Source organism: Microtus oregoni, unplaced genomic scaffold (genome assembly GCF_018167655.1).
Source record: "Microtus oregoni isolate MIOR12 unplaced genomic scaffold, Mior012 000054F_ref0000373, whole genome shotgun sequence".
Classification (NCBI taxonomy): Eukaryota; Metazoa; Chordata; class Mammalia; order Rodentia; family Cricetidae; genus Microtus; species Microtus oregoni.
In genome coordinates, this window is record NW_024543830.1 from 5,519,202 (window position 1) to 5,535,498 (window position 16,297).

Consider the following 16,297-nt stretch of genomic DNA (forward strand, 5'->3'; position numbering starts at 1 on the left):
CGGTCTCCAAAAGCTACAGAAGAAACCCTGTCTCGAAAAACAAAAACAAACAAACAAACAAACAGAAACCCAGGTGGCTTCTCCCCAGGCCGCGAATCACTGCAGCGGAATTCCTCTGTCAGAACTCCACGCCAGAAAAACTCCATTGGAAAAGATCATGGGAATGCTAGAAGCCGTTATAAACGGACCGTCCAACGGAGGAGCCTGAAGAAATTTAAATAATTGTTTTCCTCTGGTTGGAATTCTGAGTAGTTAGGAAGTGCTGCAAAGTGTATCTGCTGCTTTAGAGAGTTCTGTCTGGGACCTGAAAAGAAATGGAAGGAAGGGCTCAAAAGAGGTGGTTGAGAGAGGCCAGAAAGGCAAAAAGGTCCCAGCTCGGTGATCAAGAGGGCCGGGACTGGCTCCTCTCTCCTTGGTAACCTGCAAGAAAAAGGCTTCAGCCGGTCATAACTGGGTCAGTGTCTCTCTAGAAAGTAAAATTCTTTTGGTTACTTAAGCCCCTAGAACTGCGGTTCTCAACCTGTGGGTCATGACCTCTTTTGGGGGGAAAAGGACCCTTTCAGAGGGGTCGCCTAGGACCATCAGAAAACAGATTTTTTTTTTACATTATGATTCATAAAAGTAGCAAAATTGCAGTTATGGAGTAGCAATGAAACAATTGTGTGGTTGGGGTCACCACAACATGAGGAGCTGTATTAAAGGGTTGCAGCTAAATTAGAAAGGCTGAAAACCTCACTGCCTTAGGACCCGGGCTCCGCTCCTGCACCAAACACGAACATCTAATGTCATTTTCATTGGCTCTCTAGCTCCCAGTGGAGTCCCAGCCATAGGGGCTCAGTGGGCAGTGCCTGGACCCTGCTCTTGTGCCAAATTTTGACACTGGGTAAACACACCACCCCCCAAGTCTAGAATCTGACAGAGGTGGGAGGGATGTGGGGAGGGGGAGCTACCTGCTCCAGGCAGGACAGTCATCTTGGGGGTGTTCTAGTCTGCTTTTCTGTTGCTGGGATGAAACATTCCGACCACAGGACACTTGGAGCGGAAAGGGCTTGTCTCCTCTCCTAGATCATAGTCCATCGTCCAGGAACTGGAGGCAGGAGTTTAAAGTAGGAACCATGGAGAAAAGCTATTTGCTGGCTTGCTCTGGCTCTGGTTCAACTTTCTTATTCAGCTCAAGTATGCTTGCCCAGGGCTGGAACTGCCCACTGTGGGCTGTGTGTGGGTCATCCTACATCAACTAACAATCAAGAAAATGACCCACGGACAAGCCCACAGGACCATCACATCGAGGCAGTCTTCCAAATGAGGCTACCTCCTCCCTTGTTGTGTCAAGTTGACCACCAAGATTAGCCATCATGGGAGGACATGAATTGAAACACTCTGGAGTCTGGGGACAAGAGAGTCCTCTTCACTCCCATGGCCTGTCTTCAGCTAGCTTAAACAGCATATGCAGTTCAATGTATAATGTATAGCGTAGTACACACACACACACACACACACACACACACAGCCGTCTGCAAAGAGCTACTGGCTAGCAACTTCCTCCATAGACTCCACTTGGGACCCGTACTCCTGAGAGACAATGAGAATCTGGGGATAAAGTGGAAAGTCACAAATGGTAGAGAGAAGCAGCCAGGGCCCCGGGATCACAGAAACTTCTGACTTTGGGGACTTCTCTACCTCCTGAACCACCAGACTAGGAGGAGAAACGAAGTGAGTTTGCTTTCAAACCCTGTGTGGGCTTCAGAGTACAAGACTCTGAAGAACAAGACGGCAGCTTTAGTTTCTGGTCTGTACTAAAAGTGAAGAAACCCTGCTGAGATTTGAACTCTGGTCGCTGGACTCCCAGCCTGGAGCGCACACCATTATACCACAACTGATTCACCCTTACCTGGCTGTAAGTATGTAAATTCATTCTCGGCCTCCAGTAATCTCCTCCCTGAACATTTATCCTCGCCAGACTGGATCCAAGCACATTAGATACACAGAAGTACTCGCCCAGCGCACGTCTTTGCTGCCTGTTCTTTAAGTTTGTACCACCACCCCACCACCCCCGAATGAGATCAAATCCTTTTTGGGATCGGACACAAAAAAGGGCGTTTTAGGCCCCCACCCAGTCCATGGGGCAAGAGCTTTCTGTTTTGAGGAAAATTCCTGCCCTAGGCATTCCTTCCCTTAGTCCACCTCCCACCCGACACACCGCCACTGCTGCTGTTCAGAGCAGGATTTGGACGTCACAGGATCCAGTCTTCCCTCCCCTCCTCCTTCTCTTCCTCCCCTCTTCCCATTCCTTTTCGGGTATTTTATCCACTTGGCTTTCTTTCTGCCTTTCCCTCGTCCCATTTCCCACAGCTTTGTCCAGTTCTCCATCGCCTGTCCTCCTACGCTTCTCTTTTTCGGAGAGAAGGGGGGACAGGGGAGGTAGAAAGATTCGAGACAGGATGGGCTACAGTTTGAGACGATGAGGAAGAACGAGTTTCTCTCGTCTCGACCTTTTGGGTGAACCCCAAACAGCCAAGATCCTGCTATGAAAGGCGAAATCCACTCTCAAAGTTTAAGGAATTTTCACAACCACGCAGAGTCCTTTTTTTTTGCCTGCGAAGTCCCCGGGGTAAGGGTACGGGCACCTCCTGGCGGACAGTTGGGGACAGCGCACAAAACGCGTCTGTTCTTGAGACCCGCCTAGGGGGCGTAACCAAAGAAAAGCTAGGGTCGCCCTCATTAGAGAAGGTTGGAGAAGGTGCAGGCTTTTAGCGATCTATGGTCTCTTTCCCCACTTTCTGGTACCCGAGGCTCCATGATACTTTCTCCTGGGGCTCTGGGAGTCTCTGGATGCCGAATCCCCAGGACGGAATGAGCCAAGAGCTGCTTGCTCAGGGAGAGTGAGAGCTGCCAAATCCAAGAATCGAAAATAGCACTGTAGTGGAGACCACAGCTCCTACACCTCACACTGTGACCTTGGCGTGCCACGTAAGACGTCCAGAGTGGCGGTCAAGAGCAGAGCATTGGACCTAAGGAGAGACTAGCTCTCTATGAGCCCCGCCCCGCCTCACCCCGCCCCGCCTCTTGCCCTCCTCTTTTCCTTTAGCTCACATCTCATTTTGGAGCCACTCCTCCACCTGCTGTCTCCTCTCTTTCTTGCTTCACACCTCCCCCATCCTCATCTGACACCGTCCTGGGTGGATAGCGCATTCCCGTTTGAGCCGGCACCCTCTAGATTTTCCAGGGAAATTTGGTTCAACCACCAGTAGGGGAGGTTTTAAAGAACACATTTTTTAAATACACGCCCTCCAATTTGAGGATTCTTTCGGATTAAAACTCAGAAAGACTAAGTGAGAATCTGTTGTTTTAATATTTATTTGTTATTTTTATTTGTAAGAAGGCGTCAGGTCCCCTGGTGATGAATTTGCAGGCAGCTGTGAGCCACCTTATATGGATGTTGGGATCAGCAAACACTCTCAGTGACTGAGCCATTTCTTTAGCTCCCTTAGTGACGTTTGTGATCCCCCAGGACCTCCTTCACGGAGCACTTCCTGGGTGTTCTGAGGTGCCAGGCCCAGGTCTCTCCTCAATGCGAAGAACACACACTTTCTCCCGGAAGGTTCTCCAGTTCCATCCAATCACAGTGTCGGTTCAAAGTAGGTGGCTCACACAGCACCATATCAGAAGTTCGTAATCTGATCAAAACCATCCATTTCGGGTATGGATGGGGTTTTCTGCCAGTATGGTTCTGTCCTGGAGAGGAACTAATTTCTTGCCTGAAGGCTCCTTTCTTTCTTTTCTTTGTTTTATTCCTCTCATGAAATCCAGTCTGACTTCAGACTCACTGTGCAGCCAAGGATAACCTGGAACATTAAAAAAAATAATTTACTTTTATTTTGTGAGTATTTACATAAGTTATAAAGGATTAACTGGTCTTAAATGTTTGCAGTGAAAATAGGAACGGAGGGTGGCTGGAGTTATGTGGGTATAGAGCCGAAACCCTGGCTCTCTGAAAGGCAAAGGACTGACAAGCCATGACCTTTGTCCTCATGGAAACGTAATAAATCAAAGTCTCTTTTGCTGTTCCTTTTGCTCTAATCATACATACATAGAAAAATCTCTACCTGTTTAGAGAACCTGCCTCTAAGTTAGTGAAGCTCATGGGTACATCTGCTGAGTCCCTGTGCTGTAAAGCATTTGCCAGTCCATACTGGAAGGAGCCTGAAATTCTTACATTTTGGTTGTGAGCCTCACCTTAATGGCTGAGCTGCCTCTCCAGCCTGAAGACTGAAAAATCTAAATTCAGCAGGCCCCCTCGGCAAGTGAGATGCAACAGCAGGTACCAGGGGTACAAACTAGGATTGGGAAGGTGACAGGGAAGACTTGGGACGGTGCTGGGCTCTCTAGATCCTGGAAAGGTGGGACAAAAGGAACCTGAAGAAGCTCCCAGACAGTGCCCCTCAGTCGAAAGTTGGCTGTGTCACTGGTCATTGTGAGAGAGCCCCACGGGGAGGAAAAGCATGGACGATACAGACCTGGGTGCTGTGATGGTTGTCCTTGGTTGTCAGGTTGATTACATCTGGAATGAGCTAAAACCCAAGCGGCTGGATACATCTATGAAGGGTTTTTCTTAATTACAGCATTCAAAGTGGGAAGACCCACTCTTAATCTGGATCTTTTGAGGCGGGAAGATCCACCATTCATCTGGGCCATGCCTTCTAGTGGCAACCTATAGAAAGGACACTTGGCTTTCCCATTAAACCTCTCTGGGGAAACTCCTTCAATGGCAAACATGGAAGTGTGTCTCCCAGGTGGTTCCAAATCCAGCCAAGTAAACAGTGAAGATCAACCATCACACCCTGTGCTTTTCCGAGCCAATAGCAGCATTTGAAATGAAGGTCAGGAACTTCTCTAGAGCCTCTTTGGATATATCTGCAGACCTGTCGTGATGCAGCATGGTTGAAAGATGGGTGGGATGGGAGAGGCCGGCTTTCAAGTGCTCGTGACTTCACAATGGCATAATACCCAGTCACCCACAGCTACGTCTGTAAGTATAGCAACAGAACGCGGAGCTCTCCTGCTGAATCCTCAGCTTAGAAAAGCCAGGGGAACATGGAAGCCAAGAAAGTGAAGTGATGTTCCAAGCCTCATTCTCTTCCTGCCTGTCTCTCTTGCATGAAGACAGGGTTAAACAGAGGGTTGATTCAACTGATTTCAACCCACCCAATCATGTCATGCCCCCTCCCCCCCACACACACACAGCAAGCTAAAATCCAGAGGAGTGGCCTATCTTCTTTCTACACCTTTGGCCGGAGGTCATGGAAAAGTGAATACATTAAAAACAACAATAACAAAAAACCACACACACAAAATAACAAAACCCCACCTTTAACATACAGACATATGTTTTGAACATATGTTTTGAACATATGAAAATATGAACTTACAAAAGTATGAACTTACATAGTTCATATTTTATGCTGTTGTTAATATTTTACAATCTTGGAAAAGTTTTTATTAAAATTGAATATATTTACAGTATACCTACTCTGATATGTGTATATATAAAGCAAACTGTTACGGTAAGCTATTAGTATATCTGATTTTGTTTTGCATTTATATTATTTATTTATTTTACTTATGTATGCATATGGTCACGGATGTGGAGGTCAAAGGATAATCTGAGGTGCTCAGTTCTCTTCTTCTACCCTGTGGGTCCTGGGGACTGAACCAGGTTGTTGTGGTTTATCAGCAAGTGCCTTCCCCATTAACTCTATCCTGTCAGTCACATTTGTGTGTATATATGTATTTGGTGCAAACACTTTGACCTTTGTCTGCATATTTTGAGTGTGAAAACGTTAACTATAGGCCCAGTGCTGCCCTTTGGCTTTCTAGAACTCACACCCTCTGGTGAAAATCTCTCCCTCTCCGCCAATGCCTCCCCGTGGTGACCAACATTCTACTTCCCTGCAAAGTCAGCAGCCTTAGATTGAGAATGCGGAGGGCAGGGGAGCCCTGGGTGTGCCAGCATTACAGCTAGCTCATGGGCTCTGGTGGGATGATGGAACGCTTCCTCAATGGATTCGTGAAATCGCGACCTTATGGGAAGAGGTAAGGGTAGAAGGTAGAGCCTAATTGGAACTAGGGCAGTTCCTTGTGGGCATTGGATCCCCTGGAGCTTCTTTGTGGGTGATTATGAGCCATCACGTAGGTTCTGGGAATAAAACCTGGGTTCTCTACAAAGGCAGCCAGTGCTCTTAACTGCTGGGCCATCTCCCAGCCTTTGGTGTTTTGTTTTGTTTTAAATTATATGGTGGTGGTGGGCATGCACGTATGAGTTCAGGAGCCTGCAGAGACCAGAAGCATTGGATACCCCTGGAGTTAAAGTTATAGGCCATTGTGGGCCATGTGACATGGGGGCTGGGAACTGAACCTGGGTCCTCTGCAAGAACATCGTGTATTCTTAGCCATTGAGCAATCTCTCCAGCTCTGCCTCTGGGTTTCTTATGACTGCTTGTCTCTTTCACGTTCTTTTCTTTTCTTATTTATTTTATTTATTTTTTGGCCAGGTAAAGACTTTTATTAATCCCTCTCCAAATTTTATTCCCAGGCTTCTTCAGCTTAATTTGCTGGAAAGAATTAATTGTGTATAAGCAAAAACCTGAAAAGAGCTGCAGTGTCCAGGGAAGCTTGAGACCTAGACTTTAACAGATCCATAAACAAGAGAATTTGAAAAGCAGTCCTGATAGAGCCTAGCACTTTTACAAGTATCGCCACCTTCAGAAGTCGCGTCAGTTCAGTTGGCGTTGACTTAGGATTCTCATCAAAATTCTGCACCTGATCTGCAGCTTCATCAGCAGCATCTCTCCAGCAGCACGCGTGGGGCTTTTCTATCCAGACTGGGCAGAGCTTCACCATCTCCTTCCTCTAGGGAGACAGTCTGCTCCAAGCTGGTGAAGGATGCTGGGAAGTCTGTTTGTCACTGCTTTGTCTTAGTGTTAATGACCTGTAACGGTGCCGGTGTGTGCTGTGTGAAGGTGTGTGCTGTGTGCAGGTGTGTGTAGTGAGCCGGACAGGATCGCCATTACAAGATGGCGCCGACATCCTGTCTTGTTGGAAATAAACAACTCCATATTTGGCTCTGCCTTTGGGAGCTGCGTGTCCCCCACTTCCCGCATGCGCGGTGGATAAGGGTCCTTGGGCCTATCCCGATGCAGTCTGGTGTCAGTTGATGGTGGCAGCCAATTACAGGGCGACCCGTGTGCCAATTCCCTATATAAGCAGCTTCTTTAGTGCTCTTCGGCTCTCTCTCTCTCTCTCTCTCTCTCTCTCTCTCTCTCTCGTTTCCTGCCTCTCGCTTCCTGCCCCTCGTCTCCTGCCCCCTTTGCTTCATGCTCCCCTCAATCAAGGACACTCCAGTAAAGCGTGATCTGAGAAGAATCCTCGTGTGGTGGTTGTTCTTTCTCGCTGGTAGAGAAGTCCGCCGCAGGTGTGCACTGTGTCTTATGACTGCTTGTCTCTTTCACGTTCTTTTCTTATTTATTTAATTTATTTTTTTGGCCAGGTAAAGACTTTTATTAACCCCTCTCCAAATTTTATTCCCAGGCTGTATGCAGGTGTTTGCTGTGCACTGTGTGCAGGTGTGTGCTGTGTGCATGTGTGCGCTGTGTGTAGGTGTGCACTGTGTGAAGGTGTGTGCTGTATGCAGGTGTGTGCTGTGCACTGTGTGTGGGTGTGCACTGTGTGCAGGTGTGTGCTGTGTGCATGTGTGTGCTGTGTGTAGGTGTGTGCTGTGTGCATGTGTGCGCTGTGTGTAGGTGTGTGCTGTGTGTAGGTGTGTGCTGTATGCTGTATGCACTGTGTGAAGGTGTATGCTGTATGCAGGTGTGTGCTGTATGCTGTATGCACTGTGTGCAGTTGTGTGCTGTGTGTAGGTGTGTGCTGTGTGCATGTGTGCGCTATGTGTAGGTGTGTGCTGTGTGCATGTGTGCGCTGTGTGTAGGTGTGTGCTGTGTGCTGGTGTGTGCTGTGTGTAGGTGTGTGCTGTGTGCATGTGTGCGCTGTGTGTAGGTGTGTGCTGTGTGTAGGTGTGTGCTGTGTGCATGTGTGCGCTGTGTGTAGGTGTGTGCTGTGTGCAGGTGTGCGCTGTGTGTAGGTGTGTGCTAAGTGCTGGTGTGTGCTGTGTGAAGGTGTGTGTTGTGTATTATGTGAAGGTGTACACTGTGTGAAGGTGTGTACTGTGTGCTGTGTGAAGTTGTGCACTGTGTGCAGGTGTGCTGACAAAGACACCTGACCTCTGTTGTTAAAATGGGTCACTGCTCCTTAGTTCGTAAACAGGTTCACCTCTTCAGAACCAGAGATGTTGTTCACCCCTCACTTCTAAGGAGAACTGAAGTTTTTATCTTCTGCTGTGGCCGTTATGTGATCCACTTCCTTTCTGCAATCTTTCCGCCCCTATTAAGACACAGCTGTCCTGCAGTTGAGCGAGTTTTTCCTGGCTCATGATGGTTTCTTTCATCTTGCCAGGAACTAGGGTTTATACTCAGGGGGCTTTAGGCAGACCACCTGAGATAAGGCGCACACACAGGGGGATGCCAGATGGCAGCACATGTCTTTCATATTCTTATATCCTTATTCTAGGAGCTGGAGCAGAAATAAGAAGCAAAGGAAAGCAATTACTTTATACACGGCTTGCTTTAATAGCCATCAGAAAGACTGCAGAGTGTCTTCTCACCTGTCTACACATTACAGCCTGCAACACATGGCCAGAGCAACATAGAAATCTATATTATACATTTATACACACACCCACATCCTACAAGCACTGTGAAGACACACAGCCTTCAGGACAGAACAGCCCTCGCCCATGCCATTCAAAGAGGTACCGGTGTGCTGTATGCTAGACATTCAACAGGCTCCATGCAGCCTCCAGTCCCCCATTCCCCTGAGGATTATAAGGGACGGCGCACTTAAGGGAGCCAATTCAACTTGAGATCATATAAGAAACAGAAGGGGCTAGGCTAAGCAGTTGGCACCTACAAGTCACCACGTTTGATATGTAGACTCTGGTGTGGTGGTACAGACCAAAGTACTACCTGGCTTGACCCACAGGGCTGGCCTGGGTTAAGAGCGGGTTTGTGAGGGGAGCTTGCCGAGCCCCAACACTGTCCAGCAGGGCACTGTCGCCAGAGAGTGTGCTTTTACAGCTGTCTGAGGAGCTTCAGTGTTGGGACCACGCATCCCTTTGTGGGCAGCGAGGTCCTGGTTCCCCTGAGTTGGCGGTGCTGAGGACAGATGCTGAGGCAAGAACCAACAGGGCAGGTGCCATGCCGCCGAGGCTGTTTGGAAGCAGTGCCGCAAGGCCCTCTATGCAGTCTACATCAGTTTTGCTTAGTGCTGGGCCCAGTGGGCCTTGGTGAACCATAATCATTGTAGCCAGGATGCCACTCTCCTTCCTGTCTGTCCCATGTGGACACAGCTCTGAGCCCTTTTCCGGACCTCCAGCAGGGAGGGGTGGGAACAGGTATTCCTTAGCAGATGGGCAACTGCACAAGGCTGGGGCAGGCCCACCCTTCCTGCTGCTTTAAGAACCTCTGGCTTCGCTTCTTGTGTGGCTCCTGGAAGGCAAGGGTCACAAGGCTGAGGTGTGTGACCGAGCCCTGAAGGATTTCACCTGCAGATAAGAGGGAAACAAATCTAGTCAGAGCAAGCGGTCAGACCAGGCTGGAGTCTGGAGTGAGGGGCAAATGTGCTGGAAGCCAAGAGCCTGAGAGCTGGTTAGGAGGAGGAACATGGGGCAGGGAGTGCTGGCCTGGAGACTCCTGAAGCCTAGGTTAGAGGGAAGCCTTGCATATTCCCAGATTCCTGCTGCTTCCATCACCAGACTGAGTGGCTGGATCCCAGCACGCTCCCTTCAGGAGTCAGTTCATGCTCCAAAGCAAGTGGTCCGGCAAACAAACAGAAACCAAAGGGGTCTTTATATCTCTCAAGAAAAAAAAGCGCTGAGCAAGATATGAACACGCAAAACGAGCCCTCTGTAGAGGGGAGAGGGATCCAGCAGGAAGGCCTCTTGGTAAGTCATGTCCCAGTTATCAGAGAAAGGGTCCAGTCCCCAGGACCTCAGAGATAATCTAAGAAGAGTTCTAAGTCGGGTGGTGATGGTGCACACGCCTTTAATTCCAGCACTTGGGAGGCAGAGGCAGGTGGATCTCTGTGAGTTCGAGTCCAACCTGGTCTACAAGAGCTAGTTCCAGGATAGGCTCCAAAGCTACAGAGAAACCCTGTCTCAAAAAAACAAAAACAAAAAACCAACCAACAAACAAACAAAAAAAGAAAAGAAAAAGAAAAAAGAAGAGTTCTACCATTATAGACTTGGGGCAGCAGGCTCACAGAGAAGGGGCCAGCCAAAGCCACACAGCCAGTTAGTGACAGGCCTTGGGACTAAGTTAGGCCCAGGCCTGTGACCCTCCACAGGGGCCTGGGAACTAGAGAGGCACGCTTCCACAGGCTGAGCCAGTGGTGCCGGAGGCCATGGGTCGGTTACCTTTGCTGGGACAGGAATATGGCCGCACAGAGGCAATCTCGTAAGGGCCGTGCTACAGAGGCTCGGGAAAGAAGAGTCGTCAGAGAAGAATTAGACCAAGACAAAAGAGTGAGCTACACCAAGGCCCAACCCCCTTGCGCGGGCAGACATTGTGGCAGACGCAATTAGGAACTTTCTGGGCAGAGACTGGGCTGCTCTGGCTGTGTCAAGTCTATATTCAGAGAATAGGTTATGATTTCGAAGCCACATCATATACACACAGTTCTCCCTCACACTGCTTTCCCGAGGGAGGGCCGGCACTTAGCATTTGAGGTAACTGTGGAGAACACCTGCCAGGGATAGACATCTTTCCCCTTAGTGGGCAGGGTTTATTTTCAAGTTCTCTTCTAGATCCATGAAACTAAACCAAGATCATCCGGGACCTTTAAAGGCAAGGATACTCCCAACCTCGCAGCAATCATGGCGGAGGCAATTTGTAAGGTTCTGTCTACGTTGTTTGTATTTTCCACAGAGCCTTTTAGGGAACTCACAGGGCACAACTGGCCTCTGAGGCAAACTCCAAATGTCCCTGCCCTCAGGGGTCACCTGCGCTTTACTTCCCAGCCTCCTCACCCCACATAGAGGACAGAGCTTCAGTGAAAGGGAGAGAGGGAAACAAGATGAGGGCAAGCAGAGGGGCCGAGGAGCAAGGTAGGGTCGGGTTTGCTGGGGGGGCATGGCCTACACTGGACCAGCAGGCTCTCAGAATATCAGAGCTAGCCAGGGGCCCCACGTGACCAGAAAGCTCTCAGAATATCAGAGCTAGCCAGGGGCCCCACATGACCAGAAAGCTCTCAGAATATCAGAGCTAGCCAGGGGCCCCACAGACACGTGGCCAGAGCTGTGGGTTAAGGACAGGCTCTGTGGTTAAGTGCTGCAGTGTTGCCTTTACCTCTAAGTTAGTCCGTGCTTTCTTCAAGACATCATGGGTTCTGGTCACTGGAAACATAAAACAGCCCCACAGTATGGAAGTTACCAGTTGAGTCTGACTTGCTCGGCACATGCATCCTAAACCACTTTCTCTGCCACTCAGTGTGTGTGGTCTGTTGCTAGCCACACCCCTTCCCTCTGTACCCACCATTGCTCATCAGTGCCCCCTAACATTCCCGAGTCCCTCTGGTCACTATTGATCAGCTGCAAGGTCGGGTGTCTTGGAAGAGCCCTCCCCACGGGTCCTTCAGGGACACCTACGGTGGTTCACGATGTACTGTTCCATGATCTTTTTCTTCTGCTTAGCCGTCTTCAGACGCTCGTTAGTTCTCTGGAGGAGCTGTTCTTGTTGGGACACTTGGGCTCGCAGATCCAGGAGTTCCTTCTCTATCAACTGTCCCTGAGGAGGAGGGATAGATTCAGACAATCCCCCTATGGCTGAAACGCACGCTGTGCACGCGATGGTCGAGCGGAATGCTACCGTTTTCTCAGTCTTTTTGTATTGAATTCCCTCCTTTAAAACCCCTCAAACCTTAGCCAGGCAATGATGATGTACATCTTTAATACCAACACTTGAGATGCTGAGGCAGATGGATCCCTGAGTTCAAGGCCAGCCTAGTCTACAGAGTGAGTTCCAGGACAGAGATATGCAGAGAAACCCTGTCTCGAGAAAAATAAAATAAGGCAAAATGAACAAACAATATCAAAACTCTCAAACCCCAGCTGAAGACAGCTGAGGACCAGGCCACCAGAGAGACATGGAAAAGCCTGCTGGAGAGAGCCTCTCTCTAGGTCAGCACTAAATCTCAAATGCAAGCAAATGTTCTGTTTGGTCCTGTAGAATTTCCTTAACTCCTCATCGTAAGTGACACTTAGGAGTTCAGGGATGTTCTATCTGAAGAGATGGGGCTGGCCAGAGGACAGTGGGAAACTTTGCAAATATCTTCCACTGTGGTGACATGAAAGCACCTTGGATTAGCATATCTGAGTCCACAGACATCAGGAACAGTTATCTGCAGCTGGAATACCGCTGTGTAAGAGTCTGCCAACCACAGCCCGCCAGAGAGGCAAGCAGACCCCAGGAGGTGGCTGGCTTCCCCAGGCCTGACCCAGAGACACAAACTTTAAAAGCTGTTGAGTCTCCAGACCACAGCTAAAAGAGGCTCTCATGCTCATGGTGACAGTCTATAATCTCTTGGCCAGGCGGACCTTAGGGGTGGAGGAAGAGCGCCATATTGTCAACAGGTCTCTTGATCAGCTCAAACATCAAGGTATAAGACCTGGAAATATCTGAAGCTGAAGCGGTTGGGAGCAGGGCCATACTGGCATGAAAAAGGCAGGTTTCAGCCAACCAAGACCCAGCCTCTTACCGCTTTGCCTACCAGTCCAGACCCAGGCGAGCTTGGCAAGGCTGCTCTCCAGAACATGGTGAGGAGAGATGCAGACTCTTCTAGGGTGTGGCTCAGAGCACTGGCACTGCTCCGCAGCTCCTGGACACTTTTGTTACCTGGTACCTGGGAAAAGAGGACAGGGTAGCCATGGATCTCCCAGGAACTGGAGCATCCCATCACTCCCAGCACCGGGCTCAAGCATCCCGTGTGAACGAGCCCAGCACACAGGCCTGCTGCAAACCCTGGCTTTACCCTACAGTTCCAGGACAGCTGGTCTCTGCCTGAAACCCTTCTTGTATTCCATCCTCTATGAAACTGTGCCTTGCTTGTCTGACATGCAATTACAGACGACCGTTCCTCACACTGTGCCTGTCACACCCTTTTGTGCATATCAATAAGAAACTCTATCTTGCTCCTTGGTAGAGGGTCCTCATAGACAAGGCTGTCCTATGCAGGCACCCACGAGTGGCCAGTGTCTCAAACAACATCGTCACTTGTGCCTGCTCCCTCTTAACAACCGAGCACACTGAAGAGCTTCACTGGCTGCCTCCCCTCCTGTGCTCAGTCTGAACAGGGTATTAAGTGCACTACCCTTCCTATACACGAGTTTGTGTGGCTGCCTGTCCACTGGATTGACTTTAATCTATCTAGGCGAGGCTTTATGCCAGCATTCCTAATCTATATAAGCTATCAAAGTTGCTACAAAACAGTGGGCATGGTATGTCAGCATTTTACAAGTGCCCTGTTATAAAACACAGGGTTTTCTGGGGCTCTCAGTCAAAGCATCAAGTTACCCTGATCTGTGGCAGAGTGAAGATGGGAGACAGGAAAGAGATTCTGGCTGAATAAACCTAAGTCACTTGTGAGTGGCTGGGCGATGTAAAGTGTAGAAGGAAGGACTGTGCAAAGAGAGTCCCCAAGAGTGTCAGATTCTCACCTCTGTGCCCTGAGCTTCAGGTCCAGGGATGTTGCACGCTGGCCTCGCAAGAGACAGTATCTTTTGGACCAGGAGCTTGCCTTGCCTGATCTGCTGCTGTAGAGCACTGTAGTCATCGACATGGCCGATGACGTGTCGGCCATGTTTGTTGGCAAAGGCGCCATCAATAGCATCGCCCTCCAACTTGGGAGGGTCCTTCATTGCTGCAGAGTCATCTGAACCTAGCTCTGACGAAGAAACAAAATAGAGTCCATTGCTTTCCCTAACAACAACTTCAGTTCACTCGACTCCAAAGGGACAATGAAAGAGGGAAGAAGCTGGCCAGCCTTCAGTAACACAGGATGGTAGAGTTCACAGAGCAGTCTACGTCAACGTAGTTATAATTAATCTTGTGTCACTTTGTTAGACACATCCGAGCTGAGGTAGTGCTGTCACCAGACAGAATTTGGAATTGTCTGGGAGGTGGGCTTCTAAGCATGCCTGCTGTAAACCATTTTGATGGCATTAACTTATGTGGGAAGACACAGTTGTGGCCGACCCATTCCCTAGACGGGGTATCCTGAGATGGATGAAGTGGAGGATGATGGGAAACCTCCTTCAGCCAATGACCTTTAAGAGGCTGGGGCATGACTTTTTGGGTACCCAGAGAAAACTGCTGCCCACCTAGCTCTTGCTCTCTTGTCCCTACACTCCACACCTTGAGGTGGGACCCCTATTCCTGTTCCGTGAGTTTTTCCCTTACAATAAAGGATAATCTTGGAATCCTTTGGAGTTATCTTGGGATTATTTGACCGGCGTTTCCCACTCCCCGACCCCCGTCCTTGCCGCGTTCAGCTTCAGGAGAAGGCATGCTAAGCACTGGCATACGTGTGTTCACTGCTCTCTGATTCTGGTGCCAGATGCTATGTGACAGCTCTGTTGGGTACCCAGAACTTCCTTGTCATGATGGGGGTGCAACCTGCAGCTGTGAGCCAGAAGCACCCCTTTCTCACTCACACTGCTTCTCTCTGGGAACTTGGTCAAAACAACAAAAAAGATGCTACGACATTTTCAACAGGAAAACCATGAAGGATAAATACTGTCAGTGAGCAAGTTTCTGGGTAAAGGATGACCCGGAAGTGAAGCTGCTGGATACAGAGGAGGAGCCCCACTCTAGAACAGAGCAACGAGGGGACAAGAAAGGAAAACCGGAGCAGCAGGGAAAGGACAGGGAAGAGAAAGGCAGAGGATGGTGCACCGGCAGGAGCCAGCCCGAGACAGACCCCTAGACACAGGGGCTGCCTGATCCAAGAGTCAGCCAAGGGTTGTCTGCATCAGCAGCTTTCCATCATCATCTGAATCTTTTCACTGCTGTATTTACCATTTGTCCTGGTGATGGTGGCAGCGTCTGAGTCAGGACCAGAGCAGGAGGAGCTGGGGAGGACCGTGGCGGGAGAACTCAAGCCAACATCCCGGACCGGAGGGGAAGCAGTTGAACCTAGGAAACAAAACAGCAGCCATGTCAGGTCTGCGGACATGCTACAGACTGAGCCATGTGACACACGCATGACCTCAGAAAACCAGCACCCATAGGCCACAACATGGAGAGTTGGCAAAGAATTTCATGTGCACTCCTGAGGAGGGTATGTTTCAGAGAATGTCATTACTAGTTGAAAAGATTGGTAGGCATTTTATAAGCCCAATTTTGGATATAATTGTCATGCAGAATCTAGTACAATGCCTTGAATGGAATATGGTTACGCAGAAATGTACATAGTATAGATGTTACATGCTGAGTACGGGCATAGAGAGAGGCTCAGTGGGAGAGCCCTTTCCCCAGTCAGCAGTCTGGTTATTATCCTGCCCACTAGCGCAGCAGAGTCCAGTCCATTGCTCCTGATTGCTCCCTAAGCACCTGATCCTGGCTCCTAGCACGAGTGACCCTTGTTTGCCTATTAAATGTCTTGGGACTCCATTTTCTCATAGGAAATACAGAGATGCGGGGCTGGAGAGATGGCTCAGAGGTTAAGAGCACTGACTGTTCTTCCAGAGGACCTGAGTTCAGTTCCCAGAAACCACATGGTGGCTCATGGCCATCTGTAATGAGATCTGGTGCTCTCTTCTGGCCAGCAAGCATACAGACAGACAGAACACTGTATACATAATAAATAAATATTTTTTTTAAAAAAAAGAAATACAGAGATGGGTAAAATGCCCTATTTCAGTGAAATTGTATATTTGAAGACTCCTGGTAAATTCTAAAGCACTATATACATAGGAGGAACCAATTCTTTTTGTTCCAGACCCTTGGCAATTACTTAATGCTACAGATAACCATACATGCTATCTCTTACCAGTCCCATTTTCAAGTGGAGTAAATTAAGAGTTAAACATTTGAGAATTTAAATACTTTGCCCCAAGTGGATAACCTGAAAGTAGCAAACTAGGAACATGGAGGCAGGCCTGATCCTGAATCCCGGGTTGTCACTCATGAGA

The 16,297-nt window shown here is 49.1% G+C and overlaps 1 protein-coding gene across 11 annotated transcripts in view; it reads right to left on the reverse strand.

The window, feature by feature from the left end:
* Window positions 1-8,657: 8,657 nt before the first annotated feature.
* Window positions 8,658-16,297, reverse strand: part of LOC121437847 (myomegalin-like) — a 209,651-nt gene continuing 202,011 nt past the window's right edge. For 5 of the 11 annotated variants that reach the window (XM_041637929.1, XM_041637926.1, XM_041637931.1 and 2 more), the window contains 7 exons: window positions 15,183-15,299; window positions 13,823-14,049; window positions 12,865-13,008; window positions 11,756-11,894; window positions 11,457-11,503; window positions 10,526-10,577; window positions 8,658-9,655 (listed from right to left, as the gene is read on the reverse strand). In XM_041637929.1, the coding sequence (XP_041493863.1) occupies window positions 9,513-9,655; window positions 10,526-10,577; window positions 11,457-11,503; window positions 11,756-11,894; window positions 12,865-13,008; window positions 13,823-14,049; window positions 15,183-15,299 (869 nt within the window). In that variant the 3' untranslated portion in view covers window positions 8,658-9,512. Of the gene's footprint in view, window positions 9,656-10,525; window positions 10,587-11,456; window positions 11,504-11,755; window positions 11,895-12,864; window positions 13,009-13,822; window positions 14,050-15,182; window positions 15,300-16,297 lie in introns of all 11 variants that reach the window. The other 6 variants (XM_041637932.1, XM_041637930.1, XM_041637928.1 and 3 more) reach the window with 3 other exon arrangements.